This window comes from Rana temporaria, chromosome 2, assembly GCF_905171775.1.
Source record: "Rana temporaria chromosome 2, aRanTem1.1, whole genome shotgun sequence".
NCBI classification, from domain to species: Eukaryota; Metazoa; Chordata; class Amphibia; order Anura; family Ranidae; genus Rana; species Rana temporaria.
Window position 1 is genome coordinate 292,858,168 of NC_053490.1, and position 25,937 is coordinate 292,884,104.

Here is a 25,937-nt window from a genome sequence, read left to right on the forward strand (position 1 = left end):
TTACATGAGGTTTCTTTCGATCATACAAGAGAGACATTGGTAGTTTAGTCTGCTTCATCACCACCTTATATGGATCTTTCATTACAGCATCCATCTCTTCCTGGAACCTTTGTAAAGATGACTGCTTAATCACACGGGTATTTCCTGATTAACAAAAATAAATATGAATATCTCTACTGGACAACAGATACACAAAACACAAAACAGATACACAGTCACAATAAAAGAAGGCTGTATGTGACTTACAATGAAAAAAACGTACCAAACCATTTGATGTTGGGCTCCACTCGAGCCACTGTGCCAGATGGGACTGAAGACTGATATTGTAGAGTCTTGATCACTTTCCCACGGTTGTTCCTGAAATACAAAAGTGAGCCAAACCAATGTTCATAAACAGATTGTTCTGTTCCTAATATTAATAAAATTAAAAAGAACTCCAGCTTTTTTTTTATTTGAATTACATGGAAAAGGTTAAGAATTCTGTCAGGCTTTCATTGCTAACTGTACACCCACTGCAGAGATCTTCAGCGACTTCCTGATGGGTCACCAAGACAGAAAGTGAGCAGAATTGCTTGTAAAAGATTCTGCTGCCAATAACTTTTGCAACAATCTTCCTAATGTGAAACACCTTGGCAAACCAACTAGGAATGATTCCTTAAAGGGGTGGTTCACCCTAAAAACGACTTTTTCTTATTACACTGGCCCCCCACATTACAATACGATTAAGGCTATTATTTTTTTGATGCTGTACATACCTTTGTACAGCATATTCACCCGTGGCATCCGGGTTGCGAGTCCCGCGGGAGTGGGCGTTCCTAACATGTCTGATTGACGTTTTGCCCAAAAACGAGCTCCCCCCCGTCGCGTAAGCCGCGTCACGATTGGCGAAAGGAGCCGAACGGCGATGCACATGTGCAGTATAGCGCCGACTCGCCGTTCGGCTCCTTTTGCCAACCGTGACGCGGCTTACGCGACGGGGGGGGGGGGGGGGAGCTCGTTTTTGGGCAAAACGTCAATCACAGACATGTTAGGAACGCCCACTCCCGCGGGACTCGCAACCCGGATGCCACGGGTGAATATGCTGTACAAAGGTATGTACAGCATCAAAAAAATAATAATAGCCTTAATCGTATTGTAATGTGGGGGGCCAGTGTAATAAAAAAAAGTAGTTTTTAGGGTGAACCTTTAATGAAAAAAAGTGCCTCCCTAATGCACTGCATAAGTGTTTACCAAAAACTATTTGGTTACCTTTTACTACTGTTATCTGGAAGAGAATAATCTGTGTGCGGTCATAAAAGATGTCCGGAAAGTGTCAAGTGGTATCCTAGGCTTCTCTGTTTACCTATAATCTGGTCATGTAATCCTGTTACTCCAGCATCCCAATGTCAGAAGAGAAGGGAGTGGCGACAACAGCTTGAGTCTAAAGCCTCGTACACACGACAGGTCTTCCCTGCAGGAAAACTGCCAGGAGAGCATTTGGCCGGGAATCCCGTCCGTGTGTATGCTCCCTAGCAGTTTTCCCGACAGGAAAACAGCCGGGAATCCCGATGGGAAAATAGAGACCCCTGCTCTCTAATTTTCCATCGGTATTCCCGGCAGAGTGTTTCCTGCCAAGAAATCCGATGGTCTGTATGCTTACCTGAGTGTAGAAAAACCATACAAAACTAGTGTGGGGGTGAAGCAAGAACGGAATCAAATGCGACGAGACGCCGGGTCGTCACAGTCGATGACATCACCGCGTTCTTGCCATTCAAAAGAACCGCGGTTCTTTTGAGTGGCCGTCTTTAAATGGCTTTGCAAGGCAAGCTTGCCAGGAATCCCGTCAGGAAAACCAAAGTTTTTTTTCCTGACGGGATTCCCGGCTGTGTGTATAGGGCTTAACGGTGTCAACACAGCTCCTGCAATTCACAGCCATTGTGGAGAGTTCCCTTACACAGGGGACCGGGAGTTACATGATCAGACTGAACTGAAAAAAAAAAAAAAAAAAAACGAAGTTACTTAATGGTAACGTTCTTTCCCGGAGTCTTTCAGGACAGCCACCTGAGAGACCTTGGCTCCTCCCCTCTGTAGGAAACACCGCGCCAGCCTCCTATAAATTTCGTCCTCCCCTGCTGGCTCCTCAGTTCTTTCAAGAGCACCTCCAGTTGCTGGGGAGACACAAAAATATATGATACACATAGTTAACTATATCGCATTTCCTGTAAGGAAATCTCATGTTCTTTTAATACACATTCGGGTGGGTACCCGGCTGTCCTGAAAGAATTCGGGAAAGAACGTTACCAGTAAGTAACTTCGTTTTTCCCCTAATCGTCTTTCAGGATAGCCACCTGAAAGAATAACCGAGCACTTACCCTTAGGGTGGGACCACAGCTTGTAAGAACTTGCGTCCAAAGGTCTGATCTTTAGCTGACCAAAGATCCACCCTATAGTGTCTTTACAAATGTGGCAAAGCTGGACCATGTCGCCGCTTTACAAATCTGTTCCGGCATTGCTCCAGCTCTTTCTGCCTGCAAGGCTTCCATTGATCTTGTGGAGTGCGCTCTGATACCCTCTGGAATCTGTATGCCTCCTAACTTGTAAGGCTTCCCTTAGCCATCTCGCTATGGTGCATCTAGTGGCTCTGTGCCCTTTTCTAAGCTCCGGAATGTAAAATAAGGAATCCATCTTCCGTAGTGTCTTTGTTACCTCTAAATAATGCAAGACGCATCTCCTGACGTCTAAATGATGAAACTTTACTTCTTGTTCTTTAGAAGGGTTCGAACAGAATGAAGGCAACACGACCTCTTGTTCCCTATGAAACCTCGAGATTAAAATGGACTCGGGATTCCTGCCGAAAGTAAAAATGATGCGATGTGCAAAGATCTGACAAAAGGGGGGCCCGATTGATAAGGCCTCTATCTCACAAACACGCTTTGATGTGTTGATTGCTACCAGGAAGACTGCTTTAAGCGTCAGCGTCTTTAGGCTGCAATTCTCCAGTGGTTCAAAGGGGTCTGCTGTCAAAGTTTGCAGCACTAGTGACAGGTCCCACTTTGGAAAGACTATTCTGTATAGGTTTTTGCCTGCTCAGGGATCTGAAGAGCCCGATTATCCATAGATCAGATGCTAATCTTTTTTCTTGAAAAAACAAAAGTGCCGACACTTGACTCTTTAAAGTGCTAAGGCTTGGCCCTTTCTCTACACCACTCTGCAGAAACTCTAGGACGGCCACTGAACTCTGTGTGTTAAGTGTTTTCTGTGCACCAATTGTTAAAGCACTTCCACACTTTGATAGATCTTACGTGTCTCCACTTTCCTGCTCTTTAGCAGAGTCGCGACTAAGCGGCTCGAGAACCCCTTTGCTTTCAGCAGCTGCCCCTTAGATACCAGGCGGCCAAGTTCCACCTTTTCACTTGGGGGCAGTATATTGGGCCCTGGGAGAGTAGATCTTCCCGGACTAGAAGTAACTAAGGGGCTCTATAGCGAGTTCTTTCAACAGAGAGAACCACGGTCTCCTGGGCCAGTGAGGTGCTATGAGAATCAAAGTTGTGTTCTCTATGCCGAGTTTTCTTATCACTGCTGGTATTAGCACTGGAGGAAAGGCATAACATATTTTGAATGTCCACCTCTGTGCCAACGCATCCACCCCTAGCGCCCCATCCTCTCTTTTTAGGGTAAAGAAAGCCGACTTTGTTTTCTCTTGAGGCAAATAAGTCCACCTGAGGTGTTCCCCATCTTTGTGTAATTTGTATGAACACCTCTTGGTTTAACGCCCAGTCGCCTTCTTTCACTTGCTTCCTGCTGAGAAAATCTGCCACTCTGTTTAAATCCTCTTTTAGGTGGGCTGCTGATAGAGAGAGTATGTGATGCGTTGTCGGACTCGATTTGCAAGTGATGTCCTTTTAACTCTTTCTGGAAGGATTTAAGCGCAAGCCCTACTGCTTTCAATTCCTTCCAGTTGGATGATCTTATCCTCTCTTCCTTTGCCCACATCCCTTGTGTTATCTGGGAGCCTAGATGCGCTCCCCATCCTATGTCTGTGGTAAGGGTCTGGGAAATGTCCAGCCGACCTTTGGTTACATTCAAATGTCCTCCACCACCATAGGGTTCTTTTTACCTTTGCTGGTATTAGAACCTGAGTGTCCAAGGACCCCTGCTTGTGATGCCATATTTTTAATAGGAACATTCGCAGTGGCCGAAAATGTAGGGCTGCCCATTGTACTGCTGGGATTGCAGACGTTGGTAACCCCAGTGTTGACATAGCCTTTCTGATGGTGCATGGTAAGTTTGCCTGTATTGCGCTTATTTTTGGACTTTCTATTTTCTCCTTGGGCAGGAATATTTTTTGTTGGACCAAATCTATTACATATCCCCAGTATGTTTTCTGTTGAGTGGGTTGTAGGTTGGATTTTTCTATATTTATTAGCCATTATTTAGAAACGTCTGCGTGATCAAGGTTTTTTTGTAACCTTTCTGGAGATTCTGCAAAAAGAAGCAAATCGTCTAAATAGGCGATGGATATGCCTTGGACTCGCAATGGTGCCAGGGCTTCCGCCAGAATCTTTGTGAAGATTCTGGGTGAAGAGGAAAGGCCGAAGGGTAAGGCTCGGAATTGTAGGTGCATGGTTTTGTTTTTTGTTTCTATTGCTAACCTTAGAAATTTTTGAAAATGTTTGTGTATTGGGATGTGTAGGTATGCGTCCTTTAAGTCTAGGGAAACTAGAAAACAGTTTGGGGGTAGTAAGGCCTTGACTGAATATATGGAGTCCATCCTGAATCTTTTGTAGGTTATGGACACGTTCAGGGGTTTGAGGTTTAGGATTGGTCTGACCTTTCCCGTGGGTTTTTGTACTCTGAATATGTGGGAGTAAAATCCTTGTCCTCTTTCTTCCTTTGGCACCTCTGTGATTACTTCCCGTTTCCTGAGATCCTCTATGGCTCTCATTAACCCTTCGGCTTTTCCTTTGTTTTTTGGAAGTTTGGTTAAGTACAATCTGTTTGGGGGGTGGTTTTGAGAACTCCAGGTGATATTCATCCCTTATTGTTCTTAAAATAAATTGATTGGAGGTTATCTTTTCCCATTGCGGGAGGAAGGCCCCCAGTCTTCCTCCTACTGTGACCAATTTGTCATTTATTTTCGTAGGTTTGCTCAGGACGATGAAAAATCGCTCCTCCTTTGCCTTTCCCCTTCGCGACCCAAGGTCTTTTCTGGTTGTCTGCCTTGGGTGTTGTATAACGGGGACCTTTTGGGACCCAAGTTGCACTTTTTTGCCTCCTTTGTTCTGTTGCGGCTGACTCCAGGGCGCTTTGAGTTTCAGCGGAAATGCTTTCTTTTTATCCGCTGTACGATCTAGCACTTTCTCAAAACCTGGCCCAAAAAGCAAGTCCCCTAAAAATGGGATGCCACATAATTTGGTTTAAGATGCGCAGTCCCCCTGCCATGTCTTTAACCATAGGGACGTCTTGTGGAGTTGGCTAGTGTGGATGATCTAGCTGCCATCCGTACTAGTTCAGCTGAGGCATCTGTGATATAGGCTATGCCTCGCAGCAGTGTGGGAGAGGAGGATAGGATTTGCTCTTCAACAGTTCCTTCCTCAATGTGTGCCTGGATCTGGTTTAACCAGAACTCCATATATTTTTGGCCACCACCGTGACTGCCATCGCTGGCTTTAAACTTCCCAGTGTGGAGTCCCATGAGTCCAGTGTGGAGTCCATCCTTTCATCCATTGCCTCGGATAAGATGCCCATATCCTCAAATGCTAAATCCGTATGCCTTGATACTTGTGAGAAGGCGGCATCTAGCTTTGGAGTTTTGTTCTATATTGAGGATGGGTCATCTGAGAATGGAAATCGTCTTTTTAAAGCTTTAGAAAAAAAATGGTTTTCTTTCTGGTTCCTGCCACTCTTTAATTGCTTCTATTAACATCTCGTGAACTGGAAAAATTCCTCTTTTCCTGTTCTCCCAATCCCTCATACATCTGGTCATGCAGGGATAGGGGCTTTTTCTCTGTCTGTATACCCAGTGTGGTATATATGGCTCCCAAGAGGTGATCGACATCCTCTAATGAGAGCTTATAACGGGATGGCTTTCTGGAATCACCTTCCTGAGCCTCCTCGTCCGATTCTTGGGAACCGGACACTGCGCTGTCAGATTCCTCTTCTGCCTCCTCTCTAGGAGTTACTGAAGTGCCTGCAATGGTGGAAGGTATTCATTCCGGTATTATAACCGTCTGTACTGGAGGAGAAGCCGACTGAAGCTGTGGGATCTGAAATCCTTCAAAAAAGGTTTTAAAGGATTTAAAAAGTGTTGGATAATTCTTTAACAGATGATGCTAGCTCACTCTGTTCTGAAGTATGTTCCTGTACTAGCTTGCTAATACAATCACTACAAATCGCTTTCCTTCATGAATCTCTAAGTGTGACTTTGCAGGATGGACACTTCCTCTGAGCTGTGGGTAGGCCTATCTCAAAGACATAAGGGAAAAAGACACCCCACAGTTAGTACCGTAACCTTCCTCCTGCCCACGGCAGTGTACGCAGTGCCTTCATGTGGGCTTACCTCACTAGGGGCCCCATGAACCACCCTCTGACACTGAGGGCTTTGACTCACCCCCCCTCCCTTTTTTCCTTGGGGGAGGGGTGGTGGGTTGAGGATAGGGGAGGTTCACCCTAGGTTCCCCTAACCTTAGGATGGCTGGAGCTGGTCTCTGCTGGAGCAGTATCCCTTCCTTCTGCCTCCGACATGTCTGTCACCAGCGATGCTTGTGCTGTCTCTACAGCAATTGCAGCTCCCTCCAGCCTCTGCCTTACTCCGCTTTTCAAAATTTGCGTCCGGAACCGGAAGCCGTGAACCCGGAAGTGCACACCCCCGTCTGCTGGACAGGACGTCACCCGCCGTCGGCTCCTTGTGGTCCCGATACCTGGCGTGGCTGCGCTCTGAAATCTCCTTCCTGCTGCTGCCACACACGCTGCTGAAGCATGGGACGCTGGCTGTGCACACCTCTCCACCGCACTCGGTGCTGCAAACGGAGCCCCCCCGACCTACACCTGCACTCAGGGATATGAGGGCGGCAATTTTAACCAGGTTAGTGACCTGGCCTGTCCCAGGAGCCCTCGCTCCCTTTCTGGATGTGACTGCCTGAGCCTCCCATGGCTCTCCTAGCTGGTTCCTAATGGCGTTTCCCCTCTGGAGGAAACACAAATAACTGAGGAGCCAGCAGGGGAGGAGGAAATTTATAGGAGGCTGGCGCGGTGTTTCCTACAAAGGGGAGGGGCCAAGGTCTCAGGTGGCTGTCCTGAAAGACGATTAGGGGGAAAAAGGCACCGCCCCCCCCCCCCACGCAGGGTATGCATGAGGAGGGGGAAGGGAAAGTTTTCAAGGATAGTTAGCATTAGACCCCCCCCCCCCCCCCCCACACACACACACACACACACTTTTAAACTACACGTCATGAAAGAAGGCAAGGCATGGCAAAGCTAGTTGTTTGGCTGTGTCTGCCTTCAGTACTTTTCACATACCTATACATGATAAAGAAGGTCAGGATTCCATATCTAGATCTGTTTGAGTCTTCGTCAAACTGATAAAGCCAATACAGCAACACGACAGCCAAAAACAAACAACATTCTCATAAGGAGAGGTCAACACTAGCAACCTACATCATTTCACTCCTGGTTGTAAACATTTTTTTTTTTTTTTTTTTTAGGTTAACGAAGAAGGATCCTGTTCCTTTAAAGCATAATCACCACCACAGTGCACTGCTTGTGCTGTGTCATTTTCCCCCCTGTAACACCTGGTTGATCCTGCCTAGTTCTGCCCTCCCATTTGTAAACAGACCATGGTGTGTCATGGCTGCGGAGCCCCGTCACCGTGGTCAGTTTACGTGCCTTCTTCATCTGCTGTCTCCTCTGTCCTCCCCCCAGCTCTGTGTCCATACCTGCCCCTCCCCTCCTGCTGTTCAAATTACTATACATTTTTTACAGGATCCTTTTTATTCATGCAATCTGCCCTGTGTCTTATAAAACTAATGCAGCTATATACCTAATTTGAGAGCACCAATCGCCTCTCTCCCCCTGACAGCGGGGGATCCGAGAGGGGAGACAGGCAGCGGGTCATGTGAGCGGTGCTCTGAAACGAGGTATATAGCTGCATTAATTTTTATAAAGCACAGACACAGGGCAGTTTACATGAACAAACAGAGGATACTGTAATTTTCACTTGGTGGGCTAACAACTTTAATTGTTCATGTTACCCTAAATCACAGAGAGCCTCATTGAGGCATTTATTTTGGACATTCTTAAGAAAAAGAACCTACGAATGTCGCCAATTATCGTCCAATTTCTCTTCTCAAAGTGGACGACCAGTTCTCCAAGATCATGGCGACACGTTTGTCCTACCATGTTCCAGCATGGGTGGGTTGGATGAAGTGGGGTTAGTCACTGGCAGAGAAACCAGGGACAATAACACTCAAAGCCCTGAATTTGCATCATTGGCTTACTTCTAGCAAGAGTGTTTCTTTCTTGCAATGGACGCTGAGAAGACATTCGACAGAGTAACCTGGGATATTATGGAGGCAGTTCTGGGTGCTTTGTGGATCAGGACATCAGAGCTAGAGTTGGGGTTAATGGCCACCAGTCAGACACCTTCTCTAGCCATAATGGGACCAGACAAGGAAGCCCTCTTCCCCCCCTGCTTTACATTCTTACGCTGTAACCCCTCCTGCACTACATTTGATCCCACCCCAATATTAAGGGCATACGTGTACACATTTGGGATTATAAGATTGCAGCATATGCAGACGCTGTTCTTTTTCTTCCGTCTCCGTTGATGTCCCTTTATAACCTTATGAAAGTCCTTGATCATTTTAAGCTCTTGTCAAATCTGAAAATTAAACTACTCCAAGTCTTTTGCACTGAATCTCTCACTCCCAAAAGGAACTAGCCAAGCAATGTCAGACTAGCTTCCCTTTTCAGTGGAAGCCAGATGCCATCACCTATTTGGGTATACAACTTTCGGTAGACCTCTCAGAAGTCTATAGCAGAAACTTTTTAGCAGAACTGCGTCGTGACCTACAAAGATGGGATGCTCCCACTAGCTCCTGGTTTGGGCATGCGTCCATCACAAAAACGACAGTTCTTCCACACTTGCTCTATAAGCTATAGACTATACCAATTCGCTTACCTCCTTCGCATCATACAAATCCAGGTATATAGCTTTTCTATGGTGTAACAAATCTGCACGGATAAGTTGGTCGAAACTTGCGATTCTGAAGTCTTGTGTGGTGGTATTGGCCTTCCGGACTTGCAACGTTACTACTGAGCGGTCCACCTTGCCTGAGTGGTCGATTGGCAGGTTAATGCCCAATGTAAAGGCTAGGTGAACCTGAAACATCTTGCTTCAAAAGCTGAATTGCGGGAGACTCCTTGGCTCCCTAAAGACAATACTTTGGTAAAGCTATACTCTCACCCCGATAGGAGCTACCCTACATGCCTTTGCTAGAGCATGCGCCAAGCATGCAGTGTCTGCCAAAGATTGCCCAATCACTCCTGTGCACAACAATCCAGACTTTACTCCAGGCCTATCTGGGACCTTTCTAGCGGCAGAATGGCCTGTATACAGGGATGGTGCCTAAACATTATTTCCGTAGAGGCAGATTCAAGAACCTTAATGAGCTTGCCGAGGTATCCAACACGGATTCCTTTCTCTTCTGGGCATATATTTAACTCTGACATTACATGGACTGCCCATCTCGTAGAGTGGGCTTTACACAGTGGTGGAGTCACTCTGCTTCTGATCGTCCCCCCAAACTCATATGATTTCCGTGCTTTATGCTGCAATGTTCAAGAGTCCATCTGGTTCCATTCTGGGAGAATGGACTGGGAACCAAGTTAAATTAATCTAGCTGGGAGCGCATTCATTTATATATTCACAAAGGATCCTTGAACGTCTTGACTCAAGAAAATGGTTATAAACTGAAGATGCGGTGGGATAGAACTCCAGATCCGATTAAAAAATGTGCCCTCTTGGTGCCTGATTGCTGTTGAAGGTGTGGCAAAGAGACAGGAACCTTCCTCCATACTTGGTGGGAGTGGCCAATAATCCAATCTTATTGGCGTAAGGATCATGATACAACATTGGCTGTTTCTTCGCTTCCATTGGAATTCTCTCCAGCACAGTACCTTACCTTCTGCATCAGTCCAAGATATCTAAAAATCGCTGCTACAAATCGGTTATACATATGATCAATGCTGCTAGGTTATGTGTCCCAGTGCATCGATGAAGGAGTGGCTCCGGCATATTGATCGTATACCCGAGATGGAGGCGCTGATCCATATCACTCTTGATAAAGTTTCTGCAATATATGGACGCCCTGGACAACCTTTTGAGGTTTGCATTCATATCAAGAACTACAACTTGTCAATTGATATCCAACTACACCAACACGATTGAGTATTGTGATAGGCTTACTTACATGTCATTTATGACTCTGCATCCCTCAGTACACTTGGCAAAGATAGATGGAGTTGAGAGGGACCCAAGATGGCTACAAATTTTTATCCAGGTAGGCAGTGGTCATTCCTGGCTATATCTGGTATTGTTCTCAGGTAGCATAGGTAAAATGCTTGTTAGAAATTGTATTTGTTTGCCATATTCTTACGGGGGGGGGGGGGGGGGGGGGGGGGGGGCTTTTGTCTTCATGGTATGAGACCCTACTCTCATCCTATGGTAGATATTGTTAATTTCTTGCCTTATCTGGTTTATCATTCTCCACATACAGGACTGTATAATGTATGTGGCATATTATTTTTGTTTTATTTCTTTTAAAAACATTTGATAAAATGTTTATGAAAAAAAAAAGCGAACAAGAGAAAATTACTAAATATAAAAAGCATTGTGTAGATGAGAAAAAAAAGCAGCCTCATTAAGAGGAAGATGATAGTGCCCTTTAGATAAAAGCTGGATAAAAAGGTACTTTAAATATGAGTTGGCAAGAGAGATTTACTTAAGAATATGGTAAAAAAAGAAAAAACTTACCGCCGTTCTTTCTGGCGATACATGTTTAGGCGCTTGATGGTTGCCCGGTCTCTCATATTGGTGCCTCCAGCACCCTTCACGCGATCTGTTCACAGAAACACGTATAATTGTTACCGCCATTCCACAAAACCGATGCATGCCTTTTACACTCTAGTGGCATTTTACAAGTATTTTGTTGAAAATTATTAGGTGGAAATACCTGAAAACATTTACCACAGTGCCAAAAAGAGATTTTTAATACAGCTTACCTGTAAAATCTTTTTCTTGGAGTACATCACGGGACACAGAGCGGCATTCATTACTATATGGGTTATATGGAGTACCTTCAGGTGTAGACACTGGCAATCTTCAAACAGGAAATGCCCCTCCCTATATAACCCCCTCCCATAGGAGGAGTACCTCAGTTTTGTAGCAAGCAGTATGCCTCCCAAAATGGTCCTCAAAAAGAGGGGTGGGAGCTCTGTGTCCCGTGATGTACTCCAAGAAAAAGATTTTACAGGTAAGCTGTATTAAAAATCTCTTTTTCTTTATCGTTACATCACGGGACACAGAGCGGCATTCATTACTATATGGGATGTCCCAAAGCAATGCTTACAATGAGGGGAGGGAGAACATCTCCAAGACAAAAGGATTTAATTTAGAGATATACTCAAATCATAATAAATCCAACTTATTTGAGAAAAATAATCTTAAATTTTAAATTTAACTCAAAAAAAAAGAGGAGCCCCCGGAATCCGAGGGTCTCAAACTGCAGCTTGCAGCACTGCCTGCCCGAAGGCAGTATCAGTATTCCTTCTTACGTCCAACTTGTAGAATTTTGTAAATGTGTGGACAGAAGACCAGGTTGCCGCCTTGCAAACTTGAGCCATAGAGATCTGGTGGTGTGCTGCCCAGGAGGCGCCCATGGCTCTAGTAGAATGAGCCTTTAATGATACTGGAGGAGGCAACCCTTTCAAGCCGTAGGCCTGAGTGATCAATTGCTTAATCCACCTAGAAATGGTGGACTTTGCAGCTGCCTGCCCCTTCTTGGGCCCATCCGGTAGAATAAACAGCACATCTGTCTTCCGGATTTTCTCTGTAGCTTTAAGATAGGCCTTCATGGCCCTGACAATATCCAAGGTATGCAGCAACCCTTCCTTTCTGGAAGTAGGTTTAGGGAAGAAGGATGGTAATACCAAATCCTGGTTCAAATGAAAACTGGATATGACCTTCGGTAGGAAGGAAGGATGAGGGCGGAGAACGACCTTGTCCTTATGAAATATAAGATATGGTTCCTTACAGGATAAGGCTGCCAGCTCCGAAACTCTTCTTGCGGAAACTATGGCAACCAAAAATACCAACTTCCTTGTCAGTAGAACCAAAGGAACTTCAGCCAACGGCTCAAACGGTTGTTTCTGTAAACTCGACAGAACAAGATTTAAATCCCACGGACAAAGCGGGGATTTAACTGGAGGTTTAATACGTAAGACCCCTTGAAGGAAGGTCTTAACCAGCGAGTGGGTGGCCAGCGGCCGCTGAAACCACACTGACAGGGCAGAAATCTGTCCTTTGATTGTGCTTAATGCCAATCCTTTATCCACTCCTAGCTGGAGAAAACTTAAAACTCTATCTATGGTGAACTTGCGAGGAAGCCATAGCTTGGACTCGCACCAGCCTATATAGGCCTTCCAGACCCTGTGATAAATCACCCTAGAGACCGGTTTCCTGGCTCTGATTAGGGTAGAGATTACTTTCTGAGACAGACCTCTACCCCTGAGAATCAAGGATTCAGCTTCCAGGCCGTCAAATTTAGATGCCGTAAGGCAGGGTGGAGGATCGGACCTTGCGATAGCAGGTCTGGCCTTAGAGGCAGAGTCCAAGGGTTTCCCACTACCATCCTTAGGATTAGTGAGTACCATGCCCTTCTGGGCCATGCTGGAGCTACCAGGATGACTGGTATGTGCTCCACCCTGATCCTGCGCAGCAGGCGGGGTAGTAACTGGAGCGGGGGAAACGCATAAAGAAGTTTGAACTGATGCCAAGGGCAAACCAGAGCATCGGTTCCGCAGGCCATCGGATCCCTTGAGCGGGACATGAACCTGTCTAGCTTCTTGTTGAGTCTCGATGCCATGATATCCACGTCCGGCACTCCCCATCTTTGGCAGAGTGTTTGAAAGACTTGTGGATGCAGAGACCATTCCCCCGGCCATAGAGTCTGGCGGCTTAAGAAGTCCGCCTGAAAGTTGTCCACTCCGGGAATGAATATTGCCGATATGCAGGGCACATGAGCCTCTGCCCCTAGGAGAATCAAGCTCACTTCTCTCTGAGCGGCCTGACTCCTGGTTCCCCCTTGGTGATTTATGTATGCCACTGCCGTGGCATTGTCTGATTGAATTCTCACCGGGAACCCCTGCAATTTCGACGTCCAAGCCCTGAGGGCTAGTCGAACCGCTCTGAGCTCCAAGATGTTGATGGGTAAAAGCTTCTCTGGCCTTGCCCAAATACCTTGGCGAGTGGAACCATCCACAATCGCTCCCCAGCCCGTCAGGCTGGCGTCTGTGGTCACTATCTTCCAAGCCACTGGGTTGAAAGACTTTCCCTTCAGTAGATTCTGAGGGTCTAACCACCAACACAGACTTTGCCGGACTCTTGATGAGAGTGGCAACGGGATATCCAAGGCCTGTGGCCTTCTGCTCCATGCTGACAGGATGGCTGCCTGCAGGATGCGAGTGTGGCTCTGGGCGTATGGCACCGCCTCGAATGTAGCCCCCATCTTGCCTAGTAGTCTCATACATAGGCGAATAGTCGGTTCTTTCTTGCTTAGAACCAGTAGGATTAATTCCTTGATGGCTTTGACCTTCCTCAGAGGTAGGAACACCCTTTGTTGTTCTGTGTCTAATCTCATGCCGAGATATTCCAACTGCCTTGTGGGCTGGAATGCTGACTTTTCTCGATTTAGGACCCAGCCGAACCTCTCGAGGTATTGGACCGTGAGGGCCACTGCTCGCTCCAAGCCGGGAGACGAGTGGTCTATGACTAGGAGGTCGTCCAGGTATGCTAGGATCGTGACCCCTTGGATCCTTAGCCTGGCTAGGATTGGAGCTAGAACCTTCGTGAACACCCGGGGGGCCGTAGCCTCCATTAGGTTGGAGTAGAAACCCAGCCCCTGTTCCAGGACTGGTACCTCTACTATTACTCCCTGGGAAAGTAGATGATCTAGAGCCGATCTTAATGCGGCTCCTTTCTCCAGATCGTTTGGAATCCTCGACTCCTGGAAATGAGGAGGAGGAAACCTTAGGAACTCTAGCTTGTAGCCTGTGGCCACGGAAGACCGTACCCACTCGTCGGGAATGCTGGCTTCCCAAATCTCCGAAAAGAGTCGCAGCCTTCCCCCCACCTTCGTGGGTGGGGGCGCCCCTTCATGAGGTAGACTTGGGGGCTGGTTTTGCTGGCTTGCGAAACCACTGCCTCTTGCCTCTAACAGCCTGTCCTTCTGATCTGCTGTTGAAGCCGAAGTTTGCTCTTGCAGGAGGCCGTCGATACTGCTTGGCATTAGAGGGCCCCTGCCCAGGGGAGGACTGTCGTTTAAACGCAGGCCCCTGAACCTTCTTCTTAGTTGGCAAGAGTGTACTCTTGCCGCTTGAAATGGTCTGAATGTATTTATCTAGGTCCTCTCCGAAGAGCCGTCCTCCATGGAAGGGGAACCCTACCAGGAACTTCTTGCATGGGGGCTCAGCCTCCCAGCTTTTCAACCATAAGAGTCTTCTCATATGGATAAGGGATAACGATAAACGTGACGCTTGCTGGATGGAATCCTTGATTGCGTCTACCGTAAAACATATGGCCTTAGGGACATCCGAAAATTCTTCTGCCTGCTCGGCAGGAATAAGTTCAAGCATTTGCTTAAATTGATCTGATAAAGCTTGAGCGACTCCAATCGCAGCCACGGCTGGCTGTACTACTGCCCCTGCAGAAGTGAAGGAGTTCTTAAGTAGTGCTTCCAAGCGCTTATCAACTGGATCTTTGAAAACCTGTACGTTCTCTACAGGGCATGTTAACGATTTGTTAACACATGAGATGGCTGCGTCTACTGCAGGAGAAGCCCATCTCTTGGAAAACTTTTCTTCCATAGGATATAAGACAGAAAATTTCTTAGGTGGTAAGAACACCTTGTCTGGTTTGTTCCACTCTTGGAACAAGACTCCCTCCAATAGAGGATGGATCGGAAACACAGCACTGCTTTGAGGCGCCCTCAGTGAGCCCAAAGCTGAAATCGTCGATACCTGGAGATCTGGTACAGGCAGGTTGAATGCCTTATGGACCAAGTCCGTCAAGCCTTGAATCCACCAGCTCTCCCTCAGGGAGACTGCCCCAGACTCCTCTGTATCCGGATCTTCGATCCCTGAACCTACTTGGTCTTTGTCCAAGAGGTCGTCCAATTCCCCAGAGGAAAGGACCTCCTCTTCCGAGGGTCCGCGCACGGGTGACGGAGATCTATTCCGCTTACTACCCCGCATAGCTGCGGCTATCATTTCTCCCATGCTTCTCCGCATCTCATTTAAAGAGGTGAGCAACACCTCCTCCGTGACCATCTTAGGGTTGGGTTGACTCGCGTCAGCTCCAGCCCCAGATCCCGATGGCCCAAAGGCTCCCTGTGGGGAAAGCAGCGGCATAGCTCTGTCCGAGACCTCAGACTCTGTGGGGGAATCCCCACCTTTTGTACCCTCTGACTTGTTCTTTGATGCCATGGTACAATACCGAGGTACACCTGCTACTTATTGGTACCTGGGACTTATAAATAGTTAAATGCCCAAACACCTGTTTGGGGAATAAAAAATGTTTCCTCTACCCCAGATGACACTTTTTTTTTTTTTTTTTCAAAAGAAAAAACTTTTCTTCTTTTTTTATTTTTTTTTCAATCTAGGCAAGAAAAAACATTCTATCCCCCTGAGTAGTATTGCCAAAGAAAAGACTATGAGATAGAAAAGAAAAAACAGCCTATTCCTAGGCTAAACCACAATCTTCTGAAGACTGTAGTATTCTTTCTGGCCACTGTGTGTCCTCAGCGCCCCGTGCTTCACTCCAGTCCTTCCTCCCTCAAGCCAAAGTATTGAATGAGCTGTGGCACTAAGGAAGGGCCGCCCCTTCCTTAAACCACTGACCCGCCCTTCCCCCCCCAGCTAAAACGGCGCCAAATGCGCCTATAACACGTGCACGCGCACCGCGCCCGCCGACGGGGGGGGGGGGGTTGGGAGGAAGGGCCTCTCTGTTCCTGCAGCCGCAGGCCTGGAACACACGAGGAGGTCAGCGTTTTTGCCTGCCTTGCAGGCATGAGGAAGAGGACTGGATAGAGCATCGCCTGGAGGCTTGCAGGTAAGCATAGCTCTCTGACACACACATACATTTGTACACAAAAGGCCCCACTCACAGCTTTTCCAACACTACCAGGGAGGTCACTTTTTATGGGGAATGATAACATATAGAGCCATCCTATCTTCATGATATGTGACTGGTTTGCCAGATGCAATGCATAACCTTAGGCATGTCCCCTGTGACCTCCCAGAAAAAACTTGCTAAGAGCCAAGTTCCGCAAGTTTTCCCCTTACTTACCTGCTCCATGCCGCAGGACTTTGCCAAGCAAGAGGCCCAATCTTCCCCCATCTCCGTGGGGATGTCTAGACCTTCAGGCCCTGGGAACCTTCTTCTTCCATGAAGGATCCACTGTCCTGGACCCATACAGCACCCTGGCAAACAGAAAACATTAGGCGCCCAAAGGTTTTCTAAGTTCTGGGCCCAGGGTCCAGCTCTCTTAAAAAGAAAGCATTATGGGCTATACCCCAAGGGTTTGGGGTCCGGTTACTGACCACTTTAGCGCTCAGGCTTTTTTGGACAGAACCGGTAGCTCACCTAATCCCAAGGATGCGGAGGCAAGCTAAACCATGACTAACACCTAAGACACTGGCGTAAAAACTGAGGTACTCCTCCTATGGGAGGGGGTTATATAGGGAGGGGCATTTCCTGTTTGAAGATTGCCAGTGTCTACACCTGAAGGTACTCCATATAACCCATATAGTAATGAATGCCGCTCTGTGTCCCGTGATGCAACGATAAAGAAATACTATTTTGTCCATCTTTAAAGAAAAAGCATCATCAGTTATCAAATTTTTGTCGAATTCCCCAGGGGCCCAAATGCACTGTGCAGGAAAAGGTCACCTTATTTTCTGTTTGTGTTGACTATAGCTCCACCCCAGGTGGATTTATGGGTGCTCCTACAAGGAGAGGTACAAAACAGCACTGTAGCAACAGTGCCCTCTTTATTCCTACTGGGCTGGATTCTGTATATTGTATGTCAACTCCAAAAGTCAGTATCTGTTTTTATATAGCATGCGTATCATATAGCCCGTACACACGATCAGAATATCGTACAAAAAATGTCGTCCGAGGAAGAATCGTCCCATAATCGGATCGTTAGTACAGGGCTTTCCGTGACATTATTTCATCGGACATGCACGAAAATTTTCCTCGTACGATACCAGATCGTAAATACAATACAAATACATTACAACACGACACCACTTTCCGATTTTTCTTTCTGTCGTACGAGAATGTGACTTTTTATAACCTGTTCAATTTCTACTTGACTATTCAGCGAAAAAAAATTGTACGATCTGTCGTACGATATTCAGATCGTGTGTACGGGCATTAGAGTGCTCTAGGCAGCTGGTATTAAATTAGGCTGGCAGCCTGTGTTGTGAATGACAGAGAAGAGCACCATCATTCAAAATAACACAAGCTACTACTCTAATCTCTCAAATGAGTCCAGACCTGACTGCTATATTTGGCAGAGAAACTAGAGTAGTACTGATATTGTGGGCTTATGTGGTTGTGAATGATGGCTCTTCTCTCCAGCACACCGTCATTCACAACACAAGCCTCCAGCCAGTACTGTAATCTCTCTAGATCAGCAGGTCTCTGTGCCATGTTGTCTCTCCACTGCTGTATAAGGCCTGGCAGAGCTTGCCCTCCTCCAAGGCACCACAGGGCTGGAAAGTAAAACTGCCTCCGCTCTTCTGTGCCTGTCATCTGAGACAAAAAAAAAGGAAGACGGAAGTTGACTACTTGTGAGCTTTGCAACTAGCAACTAATGATCACATCAGCAAGTGCTCCACATACTTTGTCCCCTGGGGGAATTCCATAAGCATTTAAAAACTAACACTCCATTAGGGGCAATCCACTTTGGCATAATGGGTATGGCAAAACTGGCAAGATTGGTTTCCAATACAGCAGAGATATGCAATTAGCGGACCTCCAGCTGTTGCAGAACTACGATTCCCATGAGGCATAGCAAGACTCTGACAGCCAAAAGCATGACACCCAGAGGCAGAGGCATGATGGGACTTGTAGTTTTGCAACAGCTGGAGGTCCGCTAATTGCTTATCCCTGCAATACAGCGACCAAGCGCCATATTCTGTGGTTATTAGCCACACAGTGAGTAAACATTTTTTACTGTGGGGCGAATGTAAGAAAAAAAAAAAAAGCTTTTAAACCACTTCCAGACTACACGCTGTGGATTTACTTGGCTACTTTGACGTTAAATACCGTTGTTATGGCCAGATAGCTGCTATAACCCCCAGTATTTTCTTCAACAGCGGTCCGCTTTACGATAAAAGTGGTCTATACGAGATCACTTATCGGTGGCGGGAGAGGTGCCCATCCCCCCTCCCAGTCGTCTCAGCTTAGAGGATTGGTCGGTAGTGGCAGAGATGATCCGATCTACTCCTCTGCTAGGCAGGAAGTCAAGTGAGAGAATGATGGCCCCCACTTGAGACTATGCCATTGGATGAGGGGGAGCGACTTCAAAACATCACTACCACCCAACGGCCTTAAAAGGGCCAATTTTGTATTTTTTTTTTTTTGCTTTTAAGTGTAAATGTGAGATATGAGTTTTTTTTACCCTAGATCTCACATTAACCACTTAGTAACCGCCCTATAGCCGAAATACGGCTACAAGGCGGTTCCCCAACTCTGGGAGGGCGTCAATATACGTCCTCCCGGAGAATCAGACCTGCGCGGTCGCGCACACACGATCACCGGCGCTCGCCGAGTCCACGGGACCCGCAGCAACAAGGATCGCGGTAAGGAGCCAATGGAAGCGGTTTCTTACCACGTGATCGCGCCTACAAATGTAAACAAACACGGGCGGATGGGTCACCTGCAGGTCATCTCTCTCCTCTCCTCACACCATTGCAGCGTGAGAGAAGAGGAGAGAGATTAGTGACACAACGTAAGTGCCCACCAGCGCCATCTGTGCCCCACCAGCGCCATCTGTGCCCCACCAGCGCCACACCAGTGCCGCACCAGTGTCATCTGAGCCACACCAGTGCCGCACCAGTGTCGCCTGTGCCAATCAGTGCCACCTTTGCCAATCAGTGCCACCTTTGCCAATCAGTGCCACCTTTGCCAATCAGTGCCACCTTTGCCAATCAGTGCCACCTTTGCCAATCAGTGCCACCTTTGCCAATCAGTGCCACCTTTGCCAATCAGTGCCACCTTTGCCAATCAGTGCAAGAAAAATTCATTTTTTTACAAAATTTTCGTTCTTTTTTCATTAATAGCGAAAAAAATAAAAACCGCAGAGGTGATCAAATACCACCAAAAGAAAGCTCTATTTGTGGGAAAAAAAGGACAAAAATGTCATTTGGCTACAGTGTTGTATGACTGAGTTATTGTCATTCAAAATGTGAGAGCACCGAAAGCTGAAAATTGGTCTGGCTATTAAGGGGGTTTAAGTGCCCAGTGGTCAAGTGGTTAAAGAGGTCTTGTCATGCTTTTTTTTCTGGTAAGTGAATAAGTGATAAAACATTGAATTCCTCCACTAAGACCAATAAGTATAAATCAAAAACTAACATTAAAGGTTGCTGCTCTTAAAAGTGCATCTGCCTTTATATGCAAGTTCCACAGGCCGGAAATGATGTCCCCACATCCACTTGACATTAATTGTAACGTGCTTTTTTTTTTATGTGAGAGAAAACCTGGACATTTCTTGTTTTTTTACACAATAAACCAAAACGGAATTACACTATATTGCCTTTCTCGCCGTTTGTATTTATCCCTGGAGGTTTGTTGAGGGCAACAATAATCGTAGCTGGAGATTAGGGGTGCAACGGATCAAAAAACTCACGGATCGGATCGATCCTCGGATCAGGAGTCACGGATCGGATCATTTTCGGATCAGCAAAAAAAAAAAAAGGGTCCGTTTTTTTCATTGGTCCAAAAAAAAAATATATATATATATATATTAAAATAATATATATTTTTTTTTTTGCTGATCCGAAAAAAGAGCACAATAGCAATTCACAGGGGTGGATTAAAGAGGAAGCAGGTGAGGCTGTTTGGGACTTAAAGTACAATCTTGATGTTTTTACAGCAAAAAAAAAAAAAAAATATAATATATATATATATATATATATATATATATATATATATATATATATATATATATATATATATATATATATATATATATAATTTTTTTTTGCTGTAAAAACATCAAGATTGTACTTTAAGTCCCAAACAGCCTCACCTGCTTCCTCTTTAATCCACCCCTGTGAATTGCTATTGTGCTCTTTTTTCCCCCCTTTCCCCCCCCTCCTCTCACACCAGTGCTTCACTGCCAACATTCCCATTCAGCTTGCTAGAGCCCAGTGCACAGCGTGACACGCCTCCCCGGGGAGGCGTGTCACGCTGGGCTCTGGCAAGCAGACTGGCCGCCGCTCCGGAGCTAGGCCGAAGCCGGGGACTTGCCTAGGCTCCGGAGCGCTCCGCGGATCGCAGGGTGTGCCGATCCGAACGGGGTGGCCCGTTCGGATCACGGATCGGTGACGATCCGTTACACCCCTACTGGAGATAAAGCACGTGGGACCACGGAGCCCAGCAGTCCCTACATTATTTTCAAGTGAATCCTGGACCTCTGTAGGCTCTCTGTAGAGCAACTTAAGCCACAATTGGAGTTACAGCTTGTGGGACTACCAAGTCCAGCCACCCTCTCAAATCGCATACGAATTCTGTCACGTGAGGCTTGGATCTCTGCTGAGTAAGAGGGGGCGCACGGATTGCACTGATGTTTTACTCTGGTACTTTAAATCGCACGTTTGATTAACCTAAAGTCACACAGCAAGGTTTTTGAAGCACATGAACTTACCAGTATATATTAATTTGAATCTATGAACTTTGTCACCATCTTTTATGAATTTATTATGATTGATTCTGTGTATATGTTAGTTTAGGGAGGGGGCTGGAATCAGTTTAGGCCGATATATATTCTCCTACATATTTTTGGTAAAATAAAAACGCAATAGGCGTATCTTGATTGATTTGCGCAAAAGGTCTAAAAATCTACAAACTATGGGAAAGATTTCAGGACTTTCTTTATTGTTTTAAAATGGAGGTCCCGCGAAAAAAAAATTAAAAGCCAGCAGCTACAAATACTGCAGCTCCTGACTTTTAATAAATGGACACTTTACCTGTCCAGTGCTCCCGCGATGTCGGCAGCAGAAGACGAGCAAACGCTCGTCTCTCTGCTGCCATCCTCGGTGAGGGAATCAGGAAATGAAGCCTTGCGGCTTCACTCCCTGGTTCCCTACTTCCTTGCGGCTTCACTGCCCGGTTACCTACAGCGCATGCGCGAGTAGCACGGCTCGTTCCCAGTGGTCCCTGCTGTATCCTAGGACCAGTGTGTTTCCCAAAAGGCAGTAGGGGACGGACGGGTAGTGGAGTGACTCCCGTGGGAGTCTCTCCTGGAAGTGGGTGTAAATACCTGTATTTTACAGGTATCTGCACCCCCAGTCCCCCCCCCCCCCGAAAGGTGCCAAATGTAACACCGGAAGGGGAGGATTCCAAAAGGCAGAAGTTCAATTTTTAGGTGGAACTCCACTTTAACTAGTAGTGGCGGTGAGCTTAGATTTTTAGCGGGACTGTGACATGGCGGCAGACAAATCTGACCCCAAATTACACTTTTTGGGGACCAGTGGCATTATTACATTGATCAGTGCTATAAAAATGCAATGATCAATATAAAAATGACACTGGCAGGGAAGGGGTGCTCAAGGGGTTAAATGTGTTTCCTCAGCGTGTTCTAACTGTAAAGGGGGGCTGCCAGGGACTTGACAGATATCACTATTCCTGATGACTGGGAACAGGAGATCACTTTCATGTCTCCTGTCAGAACAGGGATTCACCTTGTTTACAAAGGCAGATTTCCGATCCCTTCAGCGATTACGGGTCATTGAGTGCGCCCGACCCGCGGCGTGCACCCGCAACTACACCTGCACAAGCCACTGTAGAGCTACAGCAATTCACACAGGAGAAATAACCTGTCGCTGTATATCGACGGTGGCTGGACGGCAAGTGGTTAAGTTATGTCCCTTGTATTTATTTTGGTCATACTCAGGCTTTAGTCAGAGGGTGTCAAAACTTAATTTCATCATGGGCCACATCAGAATTATGGCTGCCCACAAAAAGCCAGTTGTATCTGTGTAGCAGGTAGTGCAAGTCTGAAAAGGAGGGTCACCACCATCATAAGAATCTTTACTGAAGATTGCTCAGACAGAACAAGGTTCTACCATGGTGTTCTGTCAGAATCTGTGACCAGGGCAGGACTTAGGGTGGTGGGGGCCCCTGGGCTTGAGTGTTGAAGGGGCCCCCTGGAGCCGAGAATTGGGGGGATCGAAGTTGTTGAGCGGGGGGGGGGGCGAATTTAAGTTGTTGAGCGGGGGGGAGCGCATTAAAGTTGTTGAGCGGGGGGGATTTTGCAGTTGTTGAGGGGGGGAGTGCCTCTCACCTGTGCCAACTGCCACAGACTGTCATTAGCCCGGCTGTCGGCTTTCTTCCCTTCAGCAGCCACAGTCCTCCACACACCACTCCGGTTCCTCCTGCTTCCGTGCTGCCTCCTCCTCTTGCAGTGCGGGAAAATTAACCCTTTTGCGGGACTGCGGGAAGAAGCTGTCTGTGCGGGAAAGTCCCACAGAATCCGTGCGTGTTGGGAGGTATGCGCAGGGCCGCCATCAGGAATTTTGGGGCCCCTTGCACAGCTTAAAGCATGGGCCCCCTGAAGCAGAGAACCTAGGGGGGGTGGGGACAGGGCTGGACTGGGACAAAAATTTGGCCCTGGACTTCATCCAGACCGGCCCACTGGGGCGCTGCCAGGGCGTTAAAAAAAGTCCTCCAAGTAGCATCTTTGGGGCGGTGTACAAACTGCTCCTGCCCATTGAAATGAATGGCTACCGCAGCTGAAGCGCCTGCAAAGCACTTCGGCAGCAGCGCTACATGGGCGCATTTAACTTTGAATTCGGCTGCTAGTGGGGGTTAAAAGCGCCTGCTAGACGCCGAATAGTGCAGCTAAAATAACAGTAAAGTGCTGCTAAAACTAGCAGTGTTTTACCGACAATGCCTGCCCCAGTGTGAAAGCAGCCTAAGAGTCAGGGAGTGAATGAGACAGAGGGGGGGGGAGCTGAGAGACAGAGGGGGGGGAGCTGAGAGACAGAGAGGGGGGGAGATGAGAGACAGAGAGGGGGGAGCTGAGAGACAGAGGGAGGGAGCTGAGAGACAGAGGGGGGGGGGCTGAGAGACAGAGGGGGGGGGGAGCTGAGAGACAGAGAGGGGGGGAGCTGAGAGACCGAGGGAGGGAGCTGAGAGACAGAGGGGGTGGTCTGAGAGATAGAGGGGGCTGAGAGACAGAGGAGGGGGCTAAAAGAGAATGGGAATGAGAGACACGGGGACTGAGAGACAGAGGGGGGGACTGAGAGACAGTGGGGTCTGAGAGAGGCTCTGTTTTTAAAAACGGCCCACTGAGTCATCGGCCCACCGGGAAACTCCCTGTAGTCCCTATGGCCAGTCCATCCCTGGGTGGGGGTGCTGCCGCCTGAAATTGAGAAGCGTGGGGGCTGCCGCAAATTGAGAAGCGGGGGGGCCTTTACAAAAAAAAGAAGAAATAAAGAAGAAAACAAATATATATAAATCTATGTAGCCATCCGGGGCCCTGGGGACCTCTGGGCCTTTTAATAAAAAGAAAAAATAAACCTCTGGGCCCTTTAATAATAATAAAAAAAAAAAACATTTATAAAAAAATACATAAAAAAAGGGAGGTTGCCAAACCCGGGGGCCCTGGGGACCTCTGGGCCCCTGGAAACCTCTGGGCCTTTTAATAAAAAATAAAAAAATAAACAAAAATAAAAAAATAAACATTTATAAAAAAAATAAAAAAATAAACATTTATAAAAAAAATAAAAAAAGGGGGGGTTGCCACATGGGGCCCTGGGGACCTCTGAGCCCTTTAATAAAAAATATATATATATATATATATATATATATAAAAAAAAATGAAATTTTTTTTATAAAAAAATAAAAAAGGTGGGTTGCCATCCGGGGGCCCTGGAGACCCCTGGGCCCTTTAATAATAATATATATATATATATATATATATATATATATATATATATATATATATATATATATATATATATATATATTATATATATATAAAAATAAATATATAAAAAAAACATTTTTTTACAAAAAATAAATAAAAAAAAGGGGGGTTGCCGTCCGGGGCCCTGGAGACCCCTGGGCCCTTTAATAATAATAATAATAAAAAATATATATATATATATATATATATATATATATATATATATATATTATATTATATTATATATATAAAAATAAAAAATATATAAAAAAAACATTTTTTTACAAAAAATAAATAAAAAAAAGGGGGGTTGCCGTCCGGGGCCCTGGGGGCCTCCGGGCCCCTGGGGACCTCCGGACCCCTAAAAAAAAAAAAAAAAAAAAAAAAAAATTTTTTTTTTTTTTTTTTTAAAGGGGGCCCCCTATTGGGTGGGGCCCCTGGGCTTGAGCCCAGTCAAGGCCAATGGTAAGTCCGGCCCTGTCTGTGACTGATACCAGCAGTGGGTGACCCTCTTTTTCAACTGGCATAGAACTATATTCTTCTCATAAGAATTATAAGCAGATGTCCAGCGCCTGTGTCTGAAGTGTTTCCACATAATATAGACTTCACCCTCCGAGGTCAGTTCACATATGTTCATATCCCCCCAATCTAGCTTCTTCTGGGCTCTCTCACAATATATCAATGCCTAGAACCATGGTCAGCAGGATGTGAGCTCAGTGACCATAGTAGTGAGGTGTACTACGAAGAGGGCTAAGCCATCATGTCTGCTCCCAGTATCACAACACGTTTCCTTCTCCCTCCCCCCGGACTCACACACCTGGGTTAGAGCTGGAGGTGGACGGGTTGATGGTGCTCCGTCCCTTAAACTGTGGCTTCACCATCTTGGCGGTTCTCTCCGGTCCCACACACAGGTACTAAGGCTTCGAACCTGAGGGTAGTTCACACGCGGACACGGAGGAGCAGCCTCAGCTGTTTACAGGCCGCACTAAAGAGACTGAGCTGCCACAATGCATTCTGGGTAATCACATGCTAACTTCGGCCGCCATGTTTGATTTGGGCAAGTTGCCCTTCCGCAATGTGAACGGGAGATACAATTGAAGAGTTGGAACGCACCTCAGTAGTGTGTTTTTTCCTCGGGGACAAGTTTTCCCTTCCCTAGATTGCAATATAGATATATATCATACTTCCTGCCCAGGCCATTTTCAGCTTTCAGCGTTGTCACATTTGAATGACAATTGCGCAGTTATGCAATGCTGTACCCAAATTAAATTTTTATCATTGATTTTCCACAAAAATAGAGCTTTATTTTGGCGGTATTTAATTACCACTGGGTTTTTATTTTTTGCAAAAAAATACCAACATTTCTTAAAAAAAAACAGTTTCATAGTTATAAAATTTTGCAAAGAGGTAATTTTTCTCCTTCATTGATGTGCGCTGATGAGGTGGCACTGATAGGCTGCACTGATAGGGCAGCACTGATGG

The 25,937-nt window shown here is 46.5% G+C and overlaps 1 protein-coding gene across 1 annotated transcript in view; it reads right to left on the reverse strand.

Moving 5' to 3' along the window:
• GNL2 (G protein nucleolar 2) overlaps window positions 1–25,459 on the reverse strand; it is a 68,355-nt gene extending 42,896 nt beyond the window's left edge. The window contains exons 1-4 of the mRNA XM_040337219.1: window positions 25,273–25,459; window positions 11,012–11,096; window positions 263–357; window positions 5–144 (exon numbers count right to left, since the gene is read on the reverse strand). Of these exons, the coding sequence (XP_040193153.1) occupies window positions 5–144; window positions 263–357; window positions 11,012–11,096; window positions 25,273–25,336 (384 nt within the window). The 5' untranslated portion in view covers window positions 25,337–25,459. The remainder of the gene's footprint in view (window positions 1–4; window positions 145–262; window positions 358–11,011; window positions 11,097–25,272) is intronic.
• Window positions 25,460–25,937: the final 478 nt, after the last annotated feature.